The sequence below is a fragment of the Chiloscyllium plagiosum genome, unplaced genomic scaffold (assembly GCF_037043375.1).
Source record: "Chiloscyllium plagiosum isolate Xiang-an unplaced genomic scaffold, Cpla_swu_hap1 HiC_scaffold_1, whole genome shotgun sequence".
NCBI lineage: Eukaryota > Metazoa > Chordata > Chondrichthyes > Orectolobiformes > Hemiscylliidae > Chiloscyllium > Chiloscyllium plagiosum.
Genome location: NW_028270139.1, coordinates 110930384 through 110955769, shown reverse-complemented (window position 1 = coordinate 110955769; position 25386 = coordinate 110930384). Strand labels below are relative to the sequence as shown.

General features: G+C 41.2%; 1 protein-coding gene across 4 annotated transcripts in view; it reads left to right on the top strand.

Annotated features, from left to right (window-relative positions):
* Positions 1-25386, top strand: part of pdzd2 (PDZ domain containing 2) — a 547489-nt gene that overhangs the window by 512878 nt on the left and 9225 nt on the right. For all 4 annotated transcript variants that reach the window (XM_043687429.2, XM_087989833.1, XM_043687436.2 and 1 more), the window contains 4 exons: positions 5715-5832; positions 13545-13646; positions 17777-18050; positions 24385-24519. In XM_043687429.2, coding sequence (XP_043543364.2) covers positions 5715-5832; positions 13545-13646; positions 17777-18050; positions 24385-24519 — 629 coding nt within the window. The remainder of the gene's footprint in view (positions 1-5714; positions 5833-13544; positions 13647-17776; positions 18051-24384; positions 24520-25386) is intronic.

Sequence of the window (25386 nt, the reverse complement as noted above, 5' to 3'; positions counted from 1 at the left end):
ACTTCTCAAAGCTCGAGGGAAGACCAGGTCTTCCAAACCTTTGATAATATTTTCCACTGTTGACTATCTTTAGTACAAAATACAGCTAATTATAAATCAATTTTATATTACTTAATCAACAATCATAAATAATTGTTATTTGCACCCAACTTAAAAGAAGACTTTTAAATCTTTTCCTTCACTCACCTGAGAGGTCTGGATCACATTTGCACAAAATGAGTGCTTTCCCTGTGCTCATCCTTCATCCATTTGGACATGCAACATTCTCTAAGTAGCGAGCAGACACAGAAACTAAATTAATCTTTCTCCTCACTAACACAAACTTAGCTCTATTGTAATGCATCTTGAAGTATAGACAAAAGATTGAGTAACTTAAACCACAAATTGAACCTGCTTCTTGACCTATAGTTAAAAATTGATGGGCGAAATTGAGGACAGCAGATGCTGGAGATCAGAGTCGAGAGTGTGGTGCTGGAAAAACACAGCAGGTCAGGCAGCATCTAAGGACCAGGAGAATCGACGTTTCAGGCATAAGCCCTTCATCAGGAAATCTCTGATGAAGGGCTTATGCCTGAAAGGTCAATTCTCCTGCTCCTCGGATGCTGCCTGACCAGCTGTGTTTTTCCAGCACCACACTCTCAATTTAGAAATTGATGCCCTTCCTCACGTGGCATCAATTGGTGGCAGGGGACATCAGCTGGAAACCTGAAAAACAAAGGTGATCAGAATTTCTTGCAGGGTCCCAGGGTTGGGCAGGGAGGAATTCCCTGTTCAAAGGCACTCACTGCTTGATCAAGGGACCCAGCTTTGAGAACCACCTTCTTGCCCAACTCATTTCATTACTGAAACTTAGGAGTCAAGGTTGATATTCTATGTGCCCGTATGACACATTGTTCAATACCTGGACAAATAATCTCTTTTGATGTAATTGCAATCTTGCCCATATGTTGTAGTGATCCATTGTTGCTAGACAATCAACTCTAAGTAGAAGTTAAAACATAATAACACTTTTGGGCAGATATAATTCAGTCAGTTTAGTCTGCCTGTCTACAGTATTGCCTTGTATTATTTCTATTAGCCCTCAATCACATTTAGAGACAGAGCAAAAGAGTTAAATTCTTGGTTTTCCATTCTTTTGATCCTTCACAATTAGTGAATATTATATTTAGAATAATTAGTTAATCTTCTGAAGTCTTCATGTTGCTGTTTCTCATCTCTTCCTGTCATAGAGTCATAGAGATGTACAGCACGGAAACAGACCCATCGGTACAACTCGCCCATGCCGACCAGTTATTCTAGATAAATCTATTCCCATTTGCCAACACTTAGTCCATATCCATCTAAACCCTTCCTATTCATATATCTGTCCAGATGCCTTTCAAATGTTGTAATTGTACCAGCCTCCAACAGTTCTTCTAGCAGTTCATTCCATACATACAGCGCCCTCTGCGTGAAAATGTTGCCCCTTAGGTCCCTTTTAAATTTTTCCCATCTCACCCTAAACCTATGCCCTCTAGTTTGGACTCCCCCACCCCAGGGAAAAGACCTTGTTTGTTTATCCTATCCATGCCCCTCATGATTTTATAAGCCTCTATAACATCACCCCTCAGCCTCTGATGCTCCAGGGAAAATAACCCCAGCCTATTCAGCCTCTCCCTATAGTGCAAATACTCCAACCCTGGCAACACCTTTGTAAATCTTTTCTGAACCCTTTCAAGTTTCACAACATCCCTTTGATAGGAAGGAGACCAGAATTGCACACAATATTCCAGAAGTGGCCTGCTAATCTATCCTTTCTGCTTTCTTCACTTTGCCTTTTTCTTCTTTCTCTGCTGGGGAAGTAATTGGGATGGCCTGGTGCAGCTGAAGTAAAAGTCACCAAAGATAGAAGCCTGTTTGTTGTATTACACTCATGTTAGGGTGCAGGCTTCAGTGTCTCTCCCTCAACTCCAATCTTGTGATCTGTCTTCTTTCTTTTTCACCTTTTTTACTCTTCATTCTCCTTCCCATTTTCCATTCACTCTCATTGCCCTGTTTTGGTTCTTTCCTTGAAATAATTTTAAGGAAAGCTACTGAACAGAAAGTACTTTAACGGGAGAAACACTGTCCAACCTACAAAGAATTATTTGCATTTCAGGAGGCTATTCAGCCATGATCATACCGTTCAGCAAAGAGTTATCCGACCTTATTCCATCTTCAGTTTTTGGTATGTAGCCCTGTAGATCACAGCACTTTGAGTGCATGTCCAAATGTTTTTAAATGCCATGAAGGTTTTGCCTCAATCATCCTTTCAGGACTGAGTTCCAGAGCCCCACCATCCTCTGGGTGAAAATGTTACTCGACTCCCCTCTAACCCTTTTACCATTCACTTCATATCTACATCTCCAATTACTGTAGCGTGATTCTTATGGAGTGCAACTTTGCCCACACTCCGGCTAAAAAGTCAGAAGGAGTCGGTGCATGATCCTGACAGCTGCCACGCAGTAATTTATCACTGGGAGCAATATTAATTACTTTAAAGTGAAAGTCCCAACCTTTCTTGGGACGACATTACATGGGATTGTTCTGTAGTCCCACCAGTGCCAGCAGGAATGGTGAAACTTGCTGGGACTACAGACCCATTTTCCCAAGGAGCTCAGGTAACTCTGGGTCTGGGTTTCTTGGTGAGCAGGAGTGGGATTTGCAAATGGGACTTCAGCTGGTGGGGGTGGTAAGAAGAACTAGGTGCAAGCGGTCTGAGAGGTTAGTTATAAGGATTGAGGGACTTGGGACGGGTGCCTCTGATGGGCCATAAGTGACCAATAATTGTCCACTAAGGGCCTCAATATGTCCAAAGGTGAGTGGGCCACCTGAAACCTCCTTCACATGCCATAATATTTCAGACAAGTTGGGGAGGGCATGTAATTGGTGGGAGGACCATCTAATGGAATTTTGTGTTTTCCCCCACCCCTTCCATCCCATAAATATATACCCTGAATTTGCTACTGGGGAGTGAAATCTATATCCACTCTGTCTAGGCCTCTTATAAATTTAATTCAGGTTTGAATATACTTAAGAACCTAGATTGCAGTAAAGAATCCCACAGATTTGCTACCCTTGCCATCTCTGGCTTAAATGTTCATTCCGTTATTCTGAGATAATGCCCTCTGGTCCAAGAACTCTTATTAAATATGTTAATGACAATATGAGGAAATGTACTATAGCCAGATCTACCCTGTTGAGTCCCTTAAGAATGTTGCCTCTCATTCTTCGAAATTTCAATCCTTACCAGGTACAGGTTTTATATGAGTACAACCTACTCAATTTGTCTTACTAAGACAGTCCCTCCATATCAGGAATCAGCTGAGTGAACCTTCTTTGGACTGCTTCCAATATCAGTATGTCTTTCCTTAGATAAGGAGCCCAAGCGTGGTTAGAGCATTCCAGCTGTAATCTGATTAGTGCCTTGTATAGTTTTAACAAAACCTTACAATTCCATTGAAATAGAGGTGAACATTCCCTTTGACTTCCCTATGACTCACTGAACTTGGAGGCTAGTTGTTTTTGTCATCTGAGGGTGAGGACTCCCAAATTCCTCTGTTCTGTAACTATCTGCAGTTTTTCTTCATTTAAATTATAATAAGTTCCTCTATCCTTTCTGTCAAAGTGCATAACCTCACATTTCCCCACCTTATATTCCATCTGTCAACGTTTTGCCCACTCACTTAACCTGTCTGTATTCCTCTGCAGACTCTTTGTGTCATTCTCATCAATTGCCTTCCCACCTATTGTTGTGTCATCTCTAAACCTGGTTATAATACATTTCATTGTATAGTTATTAACACATGTTGTAAATAATAAGTTTCAACAACAGAGAACAACCCTTCCAGTGAACTGAAAGGTTTGTACAATCACAGATGGTATCCAATCACTAATAAACAATAACTGTTGCTGGTAATATCTTTGACATTCCATAAAAAACTATCAGAGTGCCAGATGTTACAGTAACTTAGAATGAGTACCCTGTATTTATTAAACTTCTGTTTTAAATTTAATGTATAACGGATAGAGGTATAATAATGGAAATGTGCTACAGAAACTGTGTGTCTCTTAAAGTAGGAATATGCTTTTTGCAAGTTGATTGTTTGCTTACTCAGGCTTATAAGGCAGGATTTCACAGAGGAGACTGCTTTAAAAGCATATTCCTAGTGGCAAGGTTGTCAGAGTCAGAAATTATTCCACACAAAACCATGTTTTTTGTATTAATTGCTGATTATCACTTCTTTGTGGGTAGCAGAAACATAAGGGACTGTCAGAGAATACCGGAGGATATAGATAGACTGGAGAGTTGGGCGGAAAAGTGGCAGATGGCTTTCAATCCAGACAAATGTGAGGTGATGCATTTAAGCAAGTCTAATTCTAGAGCGAATTATACAATGAATGGAAGAACCTTGGGAAATGTTGATGGGCAGAGAGCTCCTTGGATGCTGCCTGAACTGCTGTGCTCGTCCAGCACCACTAATCCAGAATCTGGCTTCAGCATCTGCAGTCATTGTTTTTACCTGAGAGATCTGGGAGTGCAGGTCCATTGTACCCTGAGGGTTGCTACACAGGTGGATAGAGTGGTCAAGAAGGCATTTGGTATGCTTGCCTTCATTGGACGGGGTATTGAGTATAAGAGCTGGCAAGTCATGTTAACATTGTACAAGACATTGGTTTGGCTGCATTTAGAATACTGTGTACAGTTCTAGTTGCTACATTACCAAACAGATGTGGACGCTTTGGAGAGGGTGCAGAGAAGGTTTATGAGGATGTTGCCTGGTATGGAAGGTGCTAGCTATGAAGAGAGGTTGAGTAGGTTAGATTTATTTTCATGAGAAAAAAGTAGATTGAGGGGGGACCTGATTGAGGTTTACAAAATCATGAAGGGTATGGACAGGGTGGAAAGAGACCAGCTTTTTCCCAGGGTGAAGGATTCAATAACGAGAGGTCACGCTTTCAAAGTGAGAGGTGAAAAGTTTAAGGGGGATACACGCAGCAAGTACTTTACACAGAGGGTGGTGGGCGTCTGGAACGCGTTGCCAGCAGAGGTGGTAGAGGCAGGCACGGTAGATTCATTTAAGATGGGTCTGGACAGATGCGTGAGTAGGTGGGGAGCAGAGGGATATAAATGCTTAGGAATTGACCAACGGGTTTAGTTAGCACATTTGGATTGGCTCATGCTTGAAGGGCCGAAGGGCCTGTTCCTGGGCTGTAAATTTTCTTTGTTCTATCAGGTACCGAGAGATCCAGGGCTAATTTTCAGCCCCTTGCTGGGACAGGGAGATATATTTACTATTGTTTTGAAGCATTTCAGTTCTGAGTTTCCACACTCTATGTGAAAGCTTTAAATAAAATTAAATTTATGTACAAAATGGGAAGTCAGAGTTTTATTTTTGTTTTGAGGTAATTTCTTCTGCTTGTCTATTCTCTACAGGCCACTCATACTTTGCCTGTGGAGCAGAATTCTGGATTCTGCTTTGAAACTCCACACAAAAATATGATTTCTAAACCAGATGATCCATGAGGAGAGAACATGCAACCAATCAATCTGGGCTGTCATGTTTCAGCTGAAATACACTATTGTTGCTGTTTTGATTATGAAGTACTTCTGTTAAACTGCGTTGTCTATTTGATAAGTTTCGTAATGTCTTTTCACCTACAGCATTCTTAAGCCTTCAAAATCTGTTTTTCAGTCTTGAAGATTTATCCCATTCCACCCAGGAGAAACAGAAATTACAGGCTGTTTTGTCCTCAATAATGGCTAAAGCAGATATCGAAAAAGTAATACAGGAAGCTGAAACAGTAGCTGAGGTGAGATGTTCCAACATTCTGAATCCCCAGATGTCAGAGCTGGAGCCTAACATTGCAGATTTTTGTTAGTTCCCATTGCTTGTGAGCAGGTATGCTGTTTGTGCTTGTAACCATGGAAGAGAGCACTGCAAGACAAAAACTGTTGAAAAAAAGTGCTAATAGCATTATTGCCTGTTTTAGCATTATTCAAGTTTTTCAGTTCTTTTGGGGTAAACTAATTATTAGCAACAATGTATATCAGTTGTTTACATAAAGTTCACAGCAGGGAAATAGATGCTTGTGTCTCAATTTGTATGCCTGTAACTCAGAAATGGCAATTTGTGTTTATAGTAGCATTATTCCAGCAGTTGTCTTTTATCACCTACAAAGATCTTGTGGACAGTACAACCTGGATGATTCTGAATTGATGGTCTTTAAACTCTGTCTGATTTTCTTCCTCCATTGCCCTAAATGCCAAACAACACCCATTAGATTATAAATAGACTTGTTGCCACCAGTGGCCAATTTCAGCACCTTTGTGTCCTATTGCGAGATCTGTGGGCATGCAATAATATTTTCCATGGCAAGTTCAGTTCTCAAAACAATCCATTATCAGGAAGTAATAGTCAATTCTGTATTTATGATCCCGTTCATACTTTTAGTTGAAAGTTTTTTTCATATTTGACTGCAATAAATGGTCCTGTGGGCAATTTGTGTTGGTCATTCCAGTCATGCTGAATGTAAAGGTAATATCTAATTTTTGTTACAGACCCACTGCTTACTGGCAGATCATCTATGTTTATTCTAGCTATGGGCAGGTTGTAATCACGGCCTACCTGTAGAGGTGTGTTCTGAAAATTACCAGGATATACAGGCTGTCATTGTAGAAGGTCTACCTTAGAATATTGAAGTTATGAATATGAACTGTCAACTAGGATTCTGTTGTATAAAATTTAGAGTGCAACACAAAGAACCAGGTTACTTATCCAAAGAATTTCAGTAAAATAAATGGGATATAAATGACTCCCAGTTATTTCTGGATCAGTGTAGTAAAATTACTGAACATGGGGGACATGAGAAGTCATTGGCAGATAGGATCGAGGAAAACCTTAAAGCTTTCTATAGGTATATCATGAATAAAACAGTGACTAGAAAAAGGTTCGGGCCAATCAAGGGTAGTGGTGGGAAGTTGTGCGTGGAGTCCGAGGAGACAGGGAAAGTGCTAAATGATATTGTTAGTCAGTATTCACACTAGGAAAAGAAAATGTGGTCGAGAAGAATACGGAGATACAGACTACTAGACTAGACAGGATTGAGGTTCACAAGGAGGAGGTGTCAGCAATTCTAGAAAGTGTGAGAATAGATAGGTCCCCTGGGCAGGATGGGATTTATCCTAGGATTCTCTGGGAAGCCAGGGAGGAGATTGCAGAGCCTTTGGCTTTGATATTATGTCATCATTGACTACAGGAATAGTGCCAGAAGACTAGAGGATAGCAAATGTTGTCCCCTTATTCAAGAAGGGGAGTAGGGACAACCCTGGTAATTAAAGACCAGTGAGCCTTCCTTCAGTTGTGGGTAAAGTATTGGAAAGGTTATATGAGATGGGATTTATATTTATTTAGAGATGAATAAGTTGATTGTGGATAGTCAACATGGTTTTGTGAAGGGTAGGTCGTGCCTCACAAACCTCATTGAGTTCTTTGAGATGGTGACTAAACAGGTGGATAAGGGTAAAGTGGTTGATGTGGTATATATGGATGTCAGTAAGACATTTGATAAGGTTCCCCATGATAGGCTATTGCACAAAATATAGAGGCATAGGATAGATGGTGATTTAGTGGTTTTGATTAGAAATTGGCGAGCTGAAAAAAGACAGAGGCTGATGGTTGATGGGAAATATTCATCCTGGAGTTCAGTTAATAGTGGTATACGGTAAGGATCTGTTTTGGGGCCACTGCTGTTTGTCATTTTTATAAATGACCTAGATGAGGGCGTAGAAGGATGGGTTAGTAAATTTGTGGATGACACTAAGGTCGGTGGAGTTGTGGATAGTGCTGAAGGATATTGCAGATTACAGAGGTACTTGGATATGCTGCAGAGCTGGGCTGAGAGGTGGCAAATGGAGTTTAACGCAGAAAAGTGTGAGGTGATTCACTTTGGAAGGAGCAACAGGAATGCAGAGTACTGAGCTAATGGTAAGATTCTTGGTAGCGTAGATGAGCAGAGAGATCTCTGTGTCCATGTACATAGATCCCTCAAAGTTGCCACCCAGGTTGACAGGGTTGTTAAGAAGGCATATGGTGTGTTAGCTTTTATTGGTAGAGGGATTGATTCTCGGAACCATGACATCATGTTGCAGCTGTACAACACTCTGATGTGGCCCATTGGGAGTACTGCATACAGTTCTGGTTACTGCATTATAGAAAGGATGTGGAAGCTTTGGAAAGGGTGTAGAGGAGACTTACTAGGATGTTGCCTGGTATGGAGGGAAGGTCTTAGAAGGAAAGGCTGAGGGACTTGAGGCTGTTTTCGTTAGAGAAAAGAAGGTTGAGAGGTGACTTAATTGAAACCTTTAAGATAATCAGAGGGTTAGATAGGGTGGACAGTGAGAGCCTTTTCCTCGGGTGGTGATGGTTAGCACGAGGGGACATAGTTTAAATTGAGGGGTGATAGATATAGCACAGACTTCAGAGGTAGTTTCGTTACTCAGAGTAGTAAGGGGCGTTGAACGCCCTGCCTGCAACAGTTGTAGACTCGCCAATTTTAAGGGGCATTTAAATGGTCACTGGATAAACATATGGGTGAAAATAGAATAGTGTAGGATAGGATAGGTAGGTTTCAGATTGGTTCCACAGGTCAGTGCAACATCAAGGGCTGAAGGGCCTGTTACTGCGCTGTAATGCTGTATGTTCTATGGCAAGTGTGTTTTCGCTAGATTTGAAATAGTTTTTGCTATCCTGTCCCTGCTTATTGCAGCAGTTTTTGCTGCAATTTTTAAAAACATATTTTGTTATTCCTTTTCATTTTATTTCTTTTGTTATACGGAAAACTAATGGGTAATATTTCAGCCTTACTCAATCTCAGATGATAGAACATTTTCCTCTTATCCAACAAATTTGCTCTGTGGCCTTTCTGAGTTACAATATTATATTTAGGATGTGGAGGAGCCAGGTTGGGCTAGAGTGGATAAAGTTAAAAATCACACAACACCAGGTTATAGTCCAACAGCTTTATTTGGAAGTACTAGGTTTCGGAGCGCTGCTCCTTCATCAGGAACCTTCACCCGATGAAAGAGCAGCACTCCGAAAGCTAGTACTTCCAAATAAACCTGTTGGACTATAGCCTGGTGTTGTGTGATTTTTAATATCATATTTATGTAGCAATAAGTCAGAAGATGGTTTGATCTTCATGATTTAGTCTGTTGCATGAGGATTTTTAGCCTTAATTCAACACAGAGGACAGGGAATGGAATTTTACTTCCTGTTTGTTCTTTACTGTGCTGCTGGTGCTCCCAACAAAAGCAACACAGCAGTAACGTGGCTAAAGCAATGCAATTCTTTGCTCTGGATCCCTGTACACTGTGACATAATGGAATATTCCTAGTGAATTTCACATAAATATTAAATGAAGTTTTCATCACATCATTTTAACTAGATCAAGTCCAAGTCACAGTGGTTGAAGTCCCATAACTATTTCACTTTTTTCCTGGTGTTCTAAATATCTCATTTCCCTATCTTAAACTTAGTGCAACCAAATGCAATTGCAAATCCAAACCCAGGCTTCCTATGAATAATGCCTGATTAACATGAAGACTTGGAAACTTAAACTGAGATTTTCCAATGGGTATCTGAAAGGGCAGGTATATTTATAATAGATGCTAATGGCATGGTGATACCATAAATGCATTTTCTGTCAAGGTGACAGAATAGATAGCACTGACACAATGAGACTAAATCATTTCTCCTGCAAGCACCTTAGAAGGGAATTGCCTGCTAATTTTAGCAGCAGTACCATTTCAGGAATGGCTTTGATTTTTTTTTCTTTATTCTTTTATGGGGTTTGTCTGCTGTTTTATGTCTACTTTGCCCTTAAGATATCTCATCTTTTAAGAGTTCCACGTGCTGTGGGTATGTCATGTTGTAACATTTCCTAGTAGTTAGCATGCTCTGCTATGTGTCTGCAAACTGCATTCACTACTGAATTGGTTTGCTATAATGTCTGCTTCATGACTTGCAATAAATTTTATTTCTCGATTTAAATAAACAAACCAACGGAATTAACCATTTAATATCAGACCATTATCATGACAGGTGTCACTAGCAAAGCCAGCATTTGTTGACCATTCCTAACTGCCCTTGAACTGATAGACTTGCTTGGTCATTTCTGAGGGCAGTTAAGTATCAACCACATTTCTATGGAGTCTGGTGTAAATTAGACCAGGCAAGGCTGACCGATTCCCTTCTGTAAAGGGAATAAGTGGACCAGACAATAGCGAATCAGAGTTTGGCTTTTACAACATTCACTGAGAATACTGAATGGAATCCTAGAATCCCTACAGTGTAGGAGCAGGCTATTTGGCCCATCAAGTCCACACTAACCTTTTGAAGAGCATCCCACACATACCCAAAGCCTCTACCTTGTCCCTGTAAACCTGCATTTCCTATGGCCAATCCACCTAGCCTACACATTCTTGGACACTCCCGACCAACCCACCTAATTTGCACATCTTTGGACTGTGGAAGGAAACTGAAGCACGTAGAGGAAATCCATGCAGACACTGGGAGAATGTGCAAACTCCACACAATCATCCAAGGGTGGAATCGAACCCAGGTCCCTGGCACTGTGAGGCAGCAATACTAACCACTGAGCCACTATGCTTTTACAAGATTGGCTTTCAATTCCTGAATTATTAATTGAATTTAAATTTCAGCAGTTGCTGTATTGGGATTTGAGTCAGCATGACCTCTGAGCCACTGGATTACCTGGTCAGCAGCATTACCATTACCTCACCAAATTTGCTATTTGTATTCCACTGCTACCAGTTTGCCACACAAGTGATCTGTGCAATAAAAGAATATTGAGAAACATGTTTTTCGTACTATGCATGTTTTTCGTACTATGTTGCTGGGGATTCAGCATGTCACTTGTTGCATTTCAGCCATATCTCTTTTGTCAAATAATAAAAATTCTGTCTCTTGTCACTGGATATAGTACTTTGAAATACTGGAGATAACAGATCAGTTTCTAATGATTTGTATGTCATTTTCACAGAAAATCATAATACATTTTGAGGTTGCACTAACAGAATTAATATTAATAATTGGAAAATTGGGTGGTCGTCAAGCAAGCTCCGTGCCAGGAAATTTCCATGGAATTGTTTACTTTTCTTGTCAGACCTCTTTGTTTATGTAATTCTGTCTCTGCTCTTGAAATGAATTATACCAAGTACACATTTATAGAGGGAGCAACTCAGCAGAGGGTTTAGACGTCTAATTATTAAACATTAGCTTGATATGATGAGCAATTGACTCCTCTACTGGAAGAAACTATGTGGGACCCCAGATGTCAGTACAAGGATCATTGCTTTTTTTGATGATATTAACAACCTAGATGGGGACATGCATGACATAATTTAAAGTGAGCATATAATACAAAATGTGAAAGTATTGTTAATAGTGAAGAGAATAATGGTTATAGACAGGCTGGTAGAATGGGTGGGCACATGACAATGACATTTAATACAGTGAAGTGTCCAGTGATATATTTTAATCAGGAAGGCTGAGATGAGTCAGTGTAAGGAGTACAAATGGGTGCAAGGATATAGAGGTCTGATGTAAATCCACAGAAATCATTGAATGTAGCAGGGCAGGTTGTAAAAGTGGTTAAAAATCCACAAATGATCCTGGACTTTATAAATAAAAACATAGAATTCTAAAGCAAGTAGTTATGATGAATCTTTATGAAACTCCATATCAGCTATCCCGGAATATTGTGTCCAGCTGTTCGCATCACACTTGAGGAAGAATGTAATGCCATTAGAGAGAGTGCAGAAAAGATTTATATGAATGCTTCAAGGAATTAGATACTTCAGCCATAGTGATACAACATAGAAACAAACCCTTCCGTCCACCATGTCTACACTGATCAACAACGCCAATTACATTAATCCCGTTTACCTGCACTTGATCCATAGCCTACTATACCCTGGCATTTTAAGTGCTCATCCAGATGCTTCTGAAATATTGCAAGAGTAATACAACCCTCTCAGGTGGCACAGTGGCTCAGTTGATAGCACTGCTGCTTCACAGCACCAGGGTCCCAGGTTCGATTCTCAGGCTTGGGCGACTGTCCGTGTGGAGTTTGCACATTCTCCCTGTGTCCATGTGGGTTTCCTCCAGGTGCTTCAGTTTTCTCCCACAGTCCAAAGATGTGCAGGTCAGGTGAATTGGCCATGCTAAATTGCCCATAGTGCTGGGTGCATTAGTCAGAGGGAAATGGGTCTGGGTGGGTTACTCTTCAAAGGGTCGGTGTGGACTGGTTGGGCCGAAAGGCCTGTTTCCGCACTGTAGGGAATCTAATCTGAAAATCACATTCCATATTCTAACCAACCTCTGGGTGAGAAAAGATTTTCCTCCGATATCCTTTAAACCACTTACTCTTTACCTTAAACTTATTTCCTCTGGTCTATATGTAGCTCAGGGCTACAAAATGAACTGAAGAAAACCTGCAAATGGGAAGAATGGTGTTAGATGAAAATCTAATATCTACATATAGATAAAAGATTCTTACAATCTACCTTCTCTATGCCTCTCATAATTCTGTATACCCTCAGCCTCCTCTGCCCCAAGGAAACCAAACCCAGCCTATCCATTCTCTCCACATAACTGAGACTTATCACCCCAGGCAACATCCTGGTGAAAACTGATCACTAGAGTAAAGATCAGGAATTTAAAGACATAGGTTTAAGATGAAAAGCAGAAGATACAATAATGACATAAGGAAATTCCTCATGAATTAGTAAGTGGTTAGGATCTGGAAGGCATTGCCTGAGTGTGGTGGAGACAAGTTCACTTTGAGATTTGCAAAAAAGGATTGGATGAGCACCTAGAGAGAGAAGGGTTCGCAGTGAGGGTTAGAACTATTTCTTATGAGAATTAATGAGCTGTGCAATGCTTACTCTTTCTGATGTATAGATAGATGCATCTGCTAGAGGTTGGTTGTTGGGAATAAGGCCAAAGTACATTATCCTTTTGGTAATTCTCTTTTGCCACTTGCCACGGGTCCCTTGAACATTTAGGACTGAGTGGTGCTGTCAACCCACTCTTGGTAGTCTGGAGTGGGGCTCTGACAAAGCCCTCCCAGGCATGTCAATAATTCAACCATGGGGACTTAGTTGGTAATTAACTTACATGTCAATTTTCATTTTCTTCTGCTTTAGTTATGTCCAAATTTTCCCTCCAGATATTAGATTTTCATCTAACACCATTCTTCCCATTTGCAGGTTTTCTTCAGTTCATTTTGTAGCCCTGAGCTAACATTTTAGACTTCAGAACTCCTTCACCAAACTTTTAAACAAATAAAATTGGGGAAAATGTAGGGTTTGGTCACACAGCTCTACATTGAATTGGATATGTGACACTCTGAGTAGGACTTGCTGATAATAAGAGAAAATACTCATTGTTTGTAATGCAGAAATAAGTGAGCACTATTTTTCTTTTAACTCATGAGAACAGAATAAGGAAGACATTAATATCGTTGTGTTGACCAAAGATGAAGGTGCTGGACTGGGTTTTAGTGTCGCAGGAGGGGTGGACCAGGAACATAAATCTGTAACTGTAAGTATCATGAAAACCCATTTACATTTAATACAACCTGTTGACACTCACCTGGTTCGTCTCATTTGATCTTTCGTTCTTCTCTGACAAAGCAGCTATTGTGTAAGGTTCTGGTCAACATTATCTATTGTAATGGAAATGCTAGCTGGCGCCACCTGCAGGATTACAGATATATTGCTGTGAACGTAACATATAGGATGAAATCTAGAGATGCTCCCAGGAGCAGAGAATGAAGCTGTCAGTGGCATTTAGTTGTGCAGGAGGAAAAACACCAGCTTCCCAAGGGCAGGATGAGAGTTGGGAATTCATTTGGTGGTGGATTAAAGGTAGATTGTGGTTCCATAACAAATGGCAAAACTCATTTTTCATGTATCAGCATATTGTGTATGCCAGTTAAAACAAAATTTCACCAGATTAAATTGTATTTTGCCACTAAATTAGCAGCAAACAAGAAATACAAGTCCTTGGATTCACAACTGGTTTAAGGTAGTAGGCCCGGTGATTTGGATCTGCTTGGATGGCAAGCTTGGACAGACCAAGGGAAAGGAGGCCGAGTTGGTGCATTGAGCTCAGATGGTGGCTGCCTAGTGAGGGCAGTACAATGGAAGGACACTAGTGCTGGCCCAAATAAAAGGCATAGACAACAGAGGGAGGGAACTGGATTAACCAATGGAAAGTTAGCTTCTACTGAAGGCATAATAGAAGAGAGATCAAGAGCTATAGGGAGCAACACAATGTCAAGCTTGGGAGAGTTTAGAATGGTGGATGGATGGGACATGATGCTGGGTAGGGTATCGCAATAAATGGAGCAGCTCTAGCATGATCAGGGAATGACTGAAGGATCCCAGAAGGCAGGGTTAGGGAGATGAAGGGAAGGTTAGGGGTGATAGAGGGAAGAACAGCAGTGACTGAGAGAAGGTGCAAGGAAATAGCTTGCAGCCCTGGCCTTACAAGGGAGTTGTCCAGGGACATAGCAGCGACAGCTGGAAGATCTGACCATGGTGACGCAAGGATACACCACAGTGGATGTAGTTGATGTGCATCAAAGGGCTCCCATTTGGGCCACGGTCATTGTCAGAAAGCAGAGCTAAATCGACTGTGCTGACCAGATCTTTGCCAGCTTTCTGTCTGTAGTTCAATTCAGGTTTTTCATACTCTCACTGCTTTTTGCTGCTGTGATGAAAGAGAAGAATTAGAATAGTCTGGCTCAGGGTTAGACACAATAACCCCTAAAAGGACAACAGAGGGTTAGGCAGCTCCTGAAGCTGTCAATCAGTGATGAGTAAAAGGTCAAATCACCAGAATCCTATTAGATCATAAAACCACTCTCTCATTAGAGAGGGACGACTGGTGGTGGTTTAACTGAGGGTCACCATGCCTCAGGTGAGAAGAGAGGGTGAGAGGTTGTGTTCTTCATTATAACCTCAGTCCAACATGCAATTGGTATCATTCTGCATCACAAACCAGCCATCCACCCAGCTGAGCTATCTGTTATGTCAAAGGTGGAGATTTATGAAGTTGCCAAAAATGTCGTGAGCCTAAGGATTGAAAGCCTTTTAGAATTAGTAAAAGTGAATGAAGATGTGGTTAAAGAAAGAGGAACTAGCAAGAATAAACAAAACAGGTTAAAAGTTTCAATAGATATGTAAAACATTCAGAAAAGATAAATATGAGGCCACTAGACACAGACAAAAGAGAGTTAGATAATAGAGAGTAAGGAAACAGGGGAGTCAAGAATTAGAGGGCATGGGTTTAGAGTGAGAGGGGAAAGATATAAAAGAGACCTAAGGGACAATGTTTTCACACAGAGGGTGGTATGGGTGTGGAATGAGCTGCCAGAGGAAGTGGTGGAGACTGTACAATTGCAACATTTAAGAGGCATTTGGATGGGAATATGAATAGGAAGGGTTTGGAGGGATATGGGCCGGGTGCTGGTAGGTGGGACTAGATTGGGTTGGGATATCTGGTCGGCATGGACGGGTTGGACCATGCTGTACATCTGTAAGACTCTAAATACTGTCTTCAAGGAGGAAAATAAAAAAATTCTCAGGAATATTAGAGTTCCAAGGAACTGGCTCGAAAGAGGAGCTGAAGGAAATTAACATTAGTAGAAAAGTAGTATTGGAGAAATTAATAAATTCACCTGGATCTTATGATTTCCATCCCAGAATGGTCATTTTCCAAAATGGGAATGTGATGGTGAATCACTGAACTAGAAACATTAAATTGGTTTTCTCCCTATAGATGTTGCCAAGCCTGCTGAGTTTCTCCAGCAATCTGCATTTCTTTGTTTTATTTCACCAAATTGGTCCTTGGGATGGCAGGATTGTCCTATGAGATAGGTTCTCGAGCATCAAGAGGATCAAGGGTTACAGGGAGAAAGCAGGAAAATGTGGTTGAGAAACTTATCAGCCATGATTGAATGGCAGAGCAGACTCGATGGGCTGAATGGCCTAATTTCTGCTCCCAGGTCTTATGGTTTTAATGAGAGGTTGGGTTGATAGGACTATATTCTGTTTAGAAGAATGAAAGGTAATCTACTTGGAATCAACAAATATTGAGCCGTCCCACGGCAAGATATGACTATAGAGCAGGCTTGTTCTAAATATGTCAGCTCACTGCCAAGCCTTTCTTCAGAGTAGTGGTGAGCATACTGTTCATCCCTCATCAACTTCAGCTCAGACAAGAGAGAGAGAGAGACTTCAGGGTGATATTTGGACAGCTACAGCCTGTAACAGAGGAACATATAGCCAATAAGATGTAAATAGTATGAAAATAGGTTTCCACATCAGAAACAGCTGCAGAGTTGTATTCTATTGATTAACATATCCAAGGATTGGCAGGGAGTAAAAGAATCGTGCTGTGAAGATAATTTATTCATTTATTTCTTGATAAATAAAACATGGAACATTGTAGGGGAACAGTGTTGAGCGAGTGGGCACAGAACAGAATGGCAATTAAAGAGGGGGAAGAAACAAGGAAAAGGAAATCAGGCTGACATGAACTGATAGAAATAGGACAGAAGCTATGCTGAGATCAGTGCAGGGCCTCAGGGATATTTTACAGGAACAAAGAAAGACAGACTCCTGAAGTGATAAGCAAAGCCAAGTGGCAGTATTTTAAAATGAAAATATTCAGTTTAATTTCCTATACACTGAAATTGTTTAGGCTGTTTTCACTTGGCATGCGAGTTAATTTGGGTTAAGATTCAGGTAGATGACACTACCTGAAGGAAGTCTAGAAAAGAAATGTTACAGATTGAGGAAAACGGTGAAGAATAAAGACATTGTGTGGAAACCATGGAATTTTTCAGATGGGAGAAAAGGTTATAGCCTCATGAGAGAGTGGGAATAGGGAGGGAGATACTCCGCTATAGCAGTGTGAACTACCAATCTTTGACCCTCCCCCTCTGTCCTCCTTCCCCTCTGCACTCTCCCTTCTCCTCTGTCCACCCTTTCCTCACTGTCCTTCCTCCTGAATTGAAGCTCAAAATGAGACCCAGGAAACCCACAGAAGACTAATCCCATTGGCAGCGTGAAGGCTTCATTTCGGGTAAGAGAGGGTGGGTCATAAGAGTGCAAAAAACAGGTGCAGGAGCCGATGGGAAGATGCTGGGCAAGTCTTTCAGGAGAATTTTTGGGGCCCCTGCTACAAATTTACTGACAGCAGAATGTAAAGAAAAAATAACAAGACAGAGAAACAAAGAAAAGCTAAAGGTCATATGCAAATTAATGTAGAGAACAAGGATGTTTAATATGTATATGATGAGAGATAGAAATAGATAGATGGGAAGATAGAAGGAGCAGGTAAAAAAGTTATTCTTTGTGGTGATTGACAGGTTTGATATTATGTCAACCATTAATATTAGTGGTATATGACTTTGCCCAAAACTGATATTAATATTAAATGTCTGATCTACTTCTCCACCTAGTATTTTTCCATTAATGACTTTACAATTCAAGGGTCCAAATACTAAAAACAGAGAAATTAACATCTGATGGAAATGTTAATAGTAAATTATTACTATTGAAAGTATAATTTAAATATGCTGCAAATAATCAGTATGGTACATTTTTGTTAAATATGTTGCAAAAGAAAGTTGTTCCTTTCAACAGTTCTTTTCCTTGCAGATTCACAGAGTATTTTCAAGAGGGGTGGCAGCTCAAGAAGGCACCATTCAGCGGGGAGACTACATTCTATCTATCAACGGAATGTCTGTAATAGGCACTACACATGTAGATGTGCTGAATGCACTTCACCGGGCCCGCTTACATAAACAGGCCATCATTGTCATTAAAAAAGGAAAGGAACAGGAAGAAATTTCTTCCAAGCCAGATTTACCAATTCCTAAAGGAAACCATCTCACAGATGGAAGAGATGCGACTACAGAAATAATAGGAACAGGTAGGAGTCCATCAGTTCTCAGTATAAACTCCGTTCTGAAGGTTGTCCATTCTGTTAATGCTTTGCATTAGTCACTCGTAGCTAAACAGTTAATCGGAGGGTCAGTTAGCACAATGGGCTGAGCTGGTTTGCAAAGCAGAGAGACATCAGGGAGAATCAGGATGCAGGGAGACTATAGCACAAGTTCAATTCCTGGACCACTAGAGTTATCACAATGGTCCCTCCTCAACTTCTCCCTTCGCCTGAGGTGATCCTCAGGTTAAACCACCACCAATTGTCTCTCTCTAATGAGAGAGCAGCCCTATTTCCTCTGGGACTATGGTGACTTTACCTTTACTTTGGTGAACATGCTTCAGAAGGGACACCCCATTCATTCTATATAAAGGGACATGCATGCGACTTCCAGGTGAGATCATAGAGTCATACACCATAGAAACAGGTCCTTTGGCCCATCGTGTCTGTGCTGCCCAACAAACACCAAACTACAGTAATCCTATTTACCTGCAATTGGTCCATAGCCAAATATGCCCTGCCATTTTAAGTGCTCTTCCAGTTGCTAACCAAAGTTAAATTAGGTTTGTTTGAAATTCCCAGTTGTGTGTGATTGGAACAGTTTGGAAACATTTCTTAGATTCATAGGGAAGTGGTGCTATTTGACAAAGCCTGCTTTCAGTAAGAGCAGGTAGTTATAGTTCATTTTGGGCTGAATTATAGCTTGGAAATGGATTAGTCAACAGAAATGGAGGAGGTTGTGTATAGAGGGAAAAAGAGGAGAGTTCCTAATAGAAGGTGTACACACAAAGTGTTTTCAGACAGCACTTCTCCACTTCCCAGTCAACACAAGGCAAGTATGCCTCACCAAGGAGGTAGGCTCTGAGCTGCTTCACTTTCTACAATTGGATCTGCGTGCTCACAACAGGACAGTGGCTGTGGAGATTAATGTGGCCTCAATTTCTATATCAGCAGCTTCTTTCAGGCAGGATCAGGTGGCACTGCCAGTATTTCACAGTTCACAGTGCTCCTCTGAATCAGGAGGTGCCAGAGGACCTATAGGCCAGGAAAGTAAAATTTATCATCTTTCCTCCTACGGGAGAGAAATACAAGAAATGAGCATATGGCTTTGCCCAGGTTAATACAGGTTCCAATTGTACAGAATGGTGTAGGAACCATCGACTGCTCACGGACCCCAAATATACTGGGGGAGATCTATCACAACTACAAGGCATCCCTCGCCATGAAAATGCAGACCCAGCTAGACATTATGGTATCCTGGCAGCAAGCATGATACATGAAATCTGGGTCAGTCAGCTGTGACCATTATCTTTGAGCTCTGTGATATCCCAAAGGCTGATTCTGAGGTGGCAAAGCCTGCCCCTGCATTAGATCTGGCTCAAGAATTCCTTCCACCACTGATATGGACAATGTGGTTAAACTGAAAACCATGTATCTATTAGGAATGCAATGAAGATTTATCATATCTCATTGCACAATTTGAAGATGAGCAAGGAATTCTCTTTATGTCATAGTCAACATGCATCCTTCAACCAACATTACAAGAAACAGATTATCTTGTTATTCATTCTCTGCTTATGAGACCTTGCTGACATGCATATCCATTTAAAAATTAAGCTTCAAAAGGTAAAACATTTTGGATAAGTTGAGGACGTAAAATTATCTATGCAAATGCAAGTTCTTTGATCTTCAACAGCACATTTCTTCGGTGATTTTGATTTCAACCAATATTCCCGCCACTTGTAACAGAACTGTAGAGTGTACCCAGTTTATGTTGTGCATCCACCCATCTCTGAAAGAAGTTCTTCCAATTAAGTACAATGCTTTCTGTTCTATTCTTGACTCCCTCCTATTTCCCATCTACAGTACATGCTTCCCCTTGGTGACATCATCCAAAACCATAGTGTGAGTTCTCATGAGAAAGCAAACAACACCCAGCACTATCTCACTGTCACCTCTAATCCTTCCTGAACTCTTGCTAAATTACCAGACTATTTGTCCAATTTCAAGTGCTGAATGAGCACAAATGTCCTCCAGCTAAACATTGGAAAGACTGAAGTAATTGTTTCCAATCCCTCCTACAAGCGTCATTCTCTATAACAGATTCTATTTTTCTCTCTAGCAACTGTCAAAGACCAAACCTAACTTTCACAATCCTAGTTTTATGTTTGCATCTGCAATAAACTTCCAACCAATCATAGAGCCATAGAGATGTACAGCATGGAAATAGACACTTCGGTCCAACTCATCCGTGCTAACCAGATATCTTAAATTCATCCAGTCCCAGCATTTGGGCCCATATTCCTCTAAATCCTTCCTATTCATCTATCCATCCAGATGTCTTTTAAATGTTGTAATTGTAGCAGCCCCACCAACTCCTCTGACAGTTCATTCCGTACACACATCACCCTCTCATGAAAAGTTGCCTCTTAGGTCCATTTTAAATCTTTCCCCTCTCACCTTAATCCTATGCCCTCTGGTTTTGGACAGTACCCTGGGAAAAAGATAGTGGCTATTCATGCTATCCATGCCCCTCATGGTTTTATAAACATCGATAAGGTCACCCCTAAGCCTCAGTTTATTCAGCCTCTTCCTGTAGCTCAAATACTCCAACCCCCAGCAACATCTTTGTAAATCTTTTCTGAACTTTTCAAGTTTAACAACGCCTTCCCTATAGCAGGGAGGCCAGAATTGAAGGCAGTATTCCAAAAATAGCCTAACTAATTTCCTGTAAAGCCACAACATGACATCCCAACTCTTATATTTAACCCATTAACTAATAAAGGCAAGCGTACCAAACGCCTTCTTCGCCAGCAAGTCTATCTGTGACTCCACTTTCAAGCATCTATGAACCTGCACGCCAAGGTGTCTTTGTTCGGCAGCACTCCTCACGACTCCACAATTAAGTGTATAGATTTGCTATTTCCACCTTCCTGTCATTGCTTCACTCTATCCTTGCTGCTGGTCAGCTGCTGCTGAAATCCTCATCCCTGCTTTCGTTACCTCCAGACTTGACTATTTTACTGCCCTCCTGACTGACCTCCAACTATGTTCTGTCCTTCTGTCACCCTTTTGTTCAGATCAGCATTTGCTCCCAGTCAAGCAACATCCTAATTTTAAAATTTTCATTCTTGTTTTCAAATTCCTCCATGCCGTCATTTCTGCCTGTTTCTTCAGTCTCCTCAGCCCCAGTCCTGAAGATATCTGGACCGATCTCATGAGCTTGAGCATTCTAATTTTAATCACTCCTCTTTAAGTGGTCATCACTTCAGCTGCCTAAGGCCTACTCTGGAATTCTCCTTCTAAACTTCTCTGCCTCTTCATCAATCTTTCTTCCCTTAACACACTCCATAAAACCTCCTTCATTGACGGAACTTTTAATTACCTGCCTTAATATTGCCTTTTGTGGCTTGGTGCCTAATTTTGCTGAATGGATGGCAGAGCTTTGGATGTTTACAGAGAGGTTTTATTTTAATTTTTATTCTTTCATGGAATGTGGGTATTTGCTGGCCAGGCCCACATTTATTAGACAGGGAAAGCTAAGGCTTGAGGTAACAGAGGACACTTGCTAAATGAGGACACTATGGAGGTCTTGGGTAGTGAGACATTTTGGGTGGAGCTGAGAAATAAGAAGGGTGTAGTTACATTGTTGGGGCTGTATTACAGGCCTCCCAACAGTGAGCATGAGGTAGAAGAACAAATAGGTAAACAGATTATAGAAAGATGTAGAGGCAATAGGGTAGTAGTGATGGGAGATTTTAATTTTCCCAACATTGACTGGGATACACTTAGCGTCAGAGGTCTGGATGGGGTAGAATTTGTAAGAAGCATCCAGGAGAGTTTTCTAGAGCACTATGTCAATAGTCTGACAAGGGAAGGGGCCATATTGGACCTGGTACTGGGGAACGAGCCAGGACAGGTGGTAGAAGTTGCGATGGGGAATTTCTTTGGGAACAGTGACCACAATTCTGTAAGTTTTCGAACACTCATAGATAAAGAAGAGAGTGGCCCTAAGGGAAGAGTACTAAACTGGGCCAAGGCCAATTATATCAAAATTAGGCAGAAGCTGGGAAATGTGGATTGGTCACAGCTATTTGAAGGGAAGTCCACATGTAAGATGTGGGAGACTTTCAAAGATAGGTTAAAGATAATGCAGGATAGGCATGTCCCATTGAAGGCTAAGGATAGGAAAAGCAAGATTTGTGAACCGTGGATGACAGGAGAAATTGTACGACTAGCCAAGAGGCAAAGGAAAGCATACATAAGGTCTAGGCAGCTAAGAACCGAATGGGCCCCAGAGGAATATTGGAAGAGTAGGACAAGTCTTAAACAAGGTATGAAGTGGGCTAAAAGGGTCAGGAAATAGCTTTAGCAAGCAGAATTAAGGATAATCCCAAAGCATTTTATTCTTATATACTAAGCAAGCGGGTAACTTGAGAAAGGATTGGTCCGTAAAGGATAATGAAGGAAGGCTGTGTGTCAAACCTAAGAGAATGGGTGAGATTCTGAATGATTATTTTGCATCAGTGTTCACTGAGGAGAGGAACATGATGAATGTTGAGATTAGAGATAGAAGTTTGATTAGATGTGTTGATAAGTAGGGAAGATGTGTTGGGTAGGCTAGAGATTATTAAGGTGGACAAATTCCCAGGACCGGATGGGATCTATCCCAGGTTGCTGAGGGAGGCAAGAGAGGAAATAGCTGGGGCTCTGACAGATGTCTTTGTGGCATCCTTAAACACAGGTGAGGTGCCGGAGGGTTGCTCATGTTGTCCCCCTGTACAAGAAGAGTAGTAGGGAAATTCCTGGTAATTACAGACCAGTGAGCCTGACGTCGGTGGTGGAAAAGTTGCTGAGAAGGTACTGAGGGATAAGATCTATTTATATTTCGAAAAGAATGGGCTTATCCATGGTAGGCAACATGGTTTTGTACGGGGAAGATCGTGCCTTACCAACTTAATAGAGATCTTTGAGGAAGTGACCAAGTTGACAGATGAAGGAAGGTCTGTTGATGTCATATACATGGACTTTAGTAAGGCATTTGATAAGGTTCCCCATGGTAAACTAATGGAGAAAGTGAAGTCACATGCGTGCAGGGTGTTCTAGCTAGGTGGATAAAGAACTGGTTGAGCAACAGGAGACAGAGAGTAGTAGTTTAAGGGAGTTTCTCGAAATGGAGAAAGGTGACCAGTGGTGTTCCACTGGGGTCAGTGTTGGGGCCACTGTTGTTTGTAATATACATAAATGATCTGGAAGAGGGTGCTATTGGTATGATCAGCAAGTTTGCAGAAGACACAAAGATTGGTGGAGTAGCAGAAAGCATAAGGGACTATCAAAGCATATAGGACTATATAGATAGACTGGAGAGTTGGACAGAAAAGTGGCAGATGGAGTTCAATCCAGACAAATGTGAGATGTTGCATTTAGGCAAGTCTAATTCTAGAGCGAATTATACATTGATCGGAAGAGCCTTGGGAAAAGTTGATGGACAGAGAGATCTGGGAGTGCAGGTCCATTGTACCCTGAAGGTTGCTGCACAGGTGGATAGAGTGGTCAAGAAGGAATATAGTATGCTTGCCTTCATTGGACGGAGTATTGAGTATAAGAGCTGGCAAGTCATGTTAAAATTGTACAAGACGTTGGTTCGGCCACATTTAGAATACTGTGTACAATTCTGGTCGCCACATTACCAAAAGGATGTGGATGCTTTGGGAGGGTGCAGAGAAGGTTTACGAGGATGTTGCCTGGTATGGAAGGTGCTAGCTATGAAGAGAGGTTGAGTAGGTTAGGCTTGTTGTCATTAGAAAAAAGGAGATTGGGGGTGACCTGATTGAGATTTACAAAATCATGAAAGGTATAGAAAGAGTGAATAGAGACAAGCTTTTTCCCAGGGTGAAGGATTCACTAACGAGAGGTCATGCTTTCAAGGTGAGAGGTGGAAAGTTTAAGGGGGATACATGTGGTAAGTACTTCACACAGAGGGTAGTGGGCATCTGGAAGGTGTTGCCAGCAGAAGTGGTAGAGGCAGGCACGGTAGATTCATTTAAGATGTGTCTGGTCATATGCATGAGTAGGTGGGGAGCAGAGGGATACAGATGCTTAAGAATTGGGCAACAGGTTTAGACAGTAGATTTGGATCGGCTTAGACTTGGAGGGCCGAAGGGCCTGTTCCTCGGCTGTAAATTTTCTTTGTGCTTTCTTTGTTCTAACAAAGGCACAATTAAGGCTTTTAGCATCAAGTGAGAGGAGACAAGCAAAGTCAAGTGATTACTTATAGAAATAAGTAATTTGTACCAAGTTGTACTTGTTTTGGGTATTACAGGCATGAATGTGGACCTTAGAGGGGCCATCACCATAGAGTTGCTGAAGACATCTGCTGGCCTAGGATTCAGCCTCGATGGTGGGAAGGCTTCAATCAATGGAGACAGACCTCTGTATATTAAACGAATATTTCAAGGTAATATTCCCTCTAAAAATGCAGCATATATGAAAGCCTTCCTTAATACATGCAATCAAAGCAAAAGTCTACTAATTGAAATCTTTTAAATAATAATTTTATATTGATGCGATAATAACCAGCTCCAATTATAGCAGTTAATGTAACTGCCACAGGCCCATCTGAACGTGAGGTGCAACCTCCAACCTGCAACATTATGCGAAGAGAAGTATGTCATGGGTTGATTTTCCAGGAACAGTGTTGCTATGATAAGCCATGCAATTCTTCTGCCCATCTCACCCACATCTGCTACCCTATCTGGCTGTGTATATTTAAAAGCCATTGACTCAGTGCTGTCCATCAACTAAACAATTAAAAATTGAGGGCAAAGTATTTGCTATCTCACCTTCAGCAAAACCATTGAGCTTAGCCCTCTGCCAGAAAACTGGCCTTCATTCACGCAAGTGGGCTTTGCGGGCTGAGAAATTGGTAATGAGATGCATCCTCGAACCGGCAGTCCGTGTGTTGTAGGGAGACCCATAATGCTGTTAGCAAGGGAGTTCCAGGATTTGGGCCTATTGGCACAGAAGAAACAATGATATATTTCCAAAACAGGATGGAGTGTGGCTTGGAGAGGAAATTGCAGGTGCTGGTGTTCTCGTATCTGCCAACCTTATCTGTCTAGATGTGTAGTGGATTTGGAATTGGAAGGTGCTGTTGAAGGATCTTTGGTGAATTTTTTAACAAAATACTCGAGTATTTAGAATACTGCAATCCAACATGTCTAACCTGTTATTTTTCTCAGTGTCTAAACTTCCCGGCTTTACTAAAATATTTTCGCAGACCAGCATCAATGTTAAGGCCTAAGCATCTTCTCCCATGTCGTTA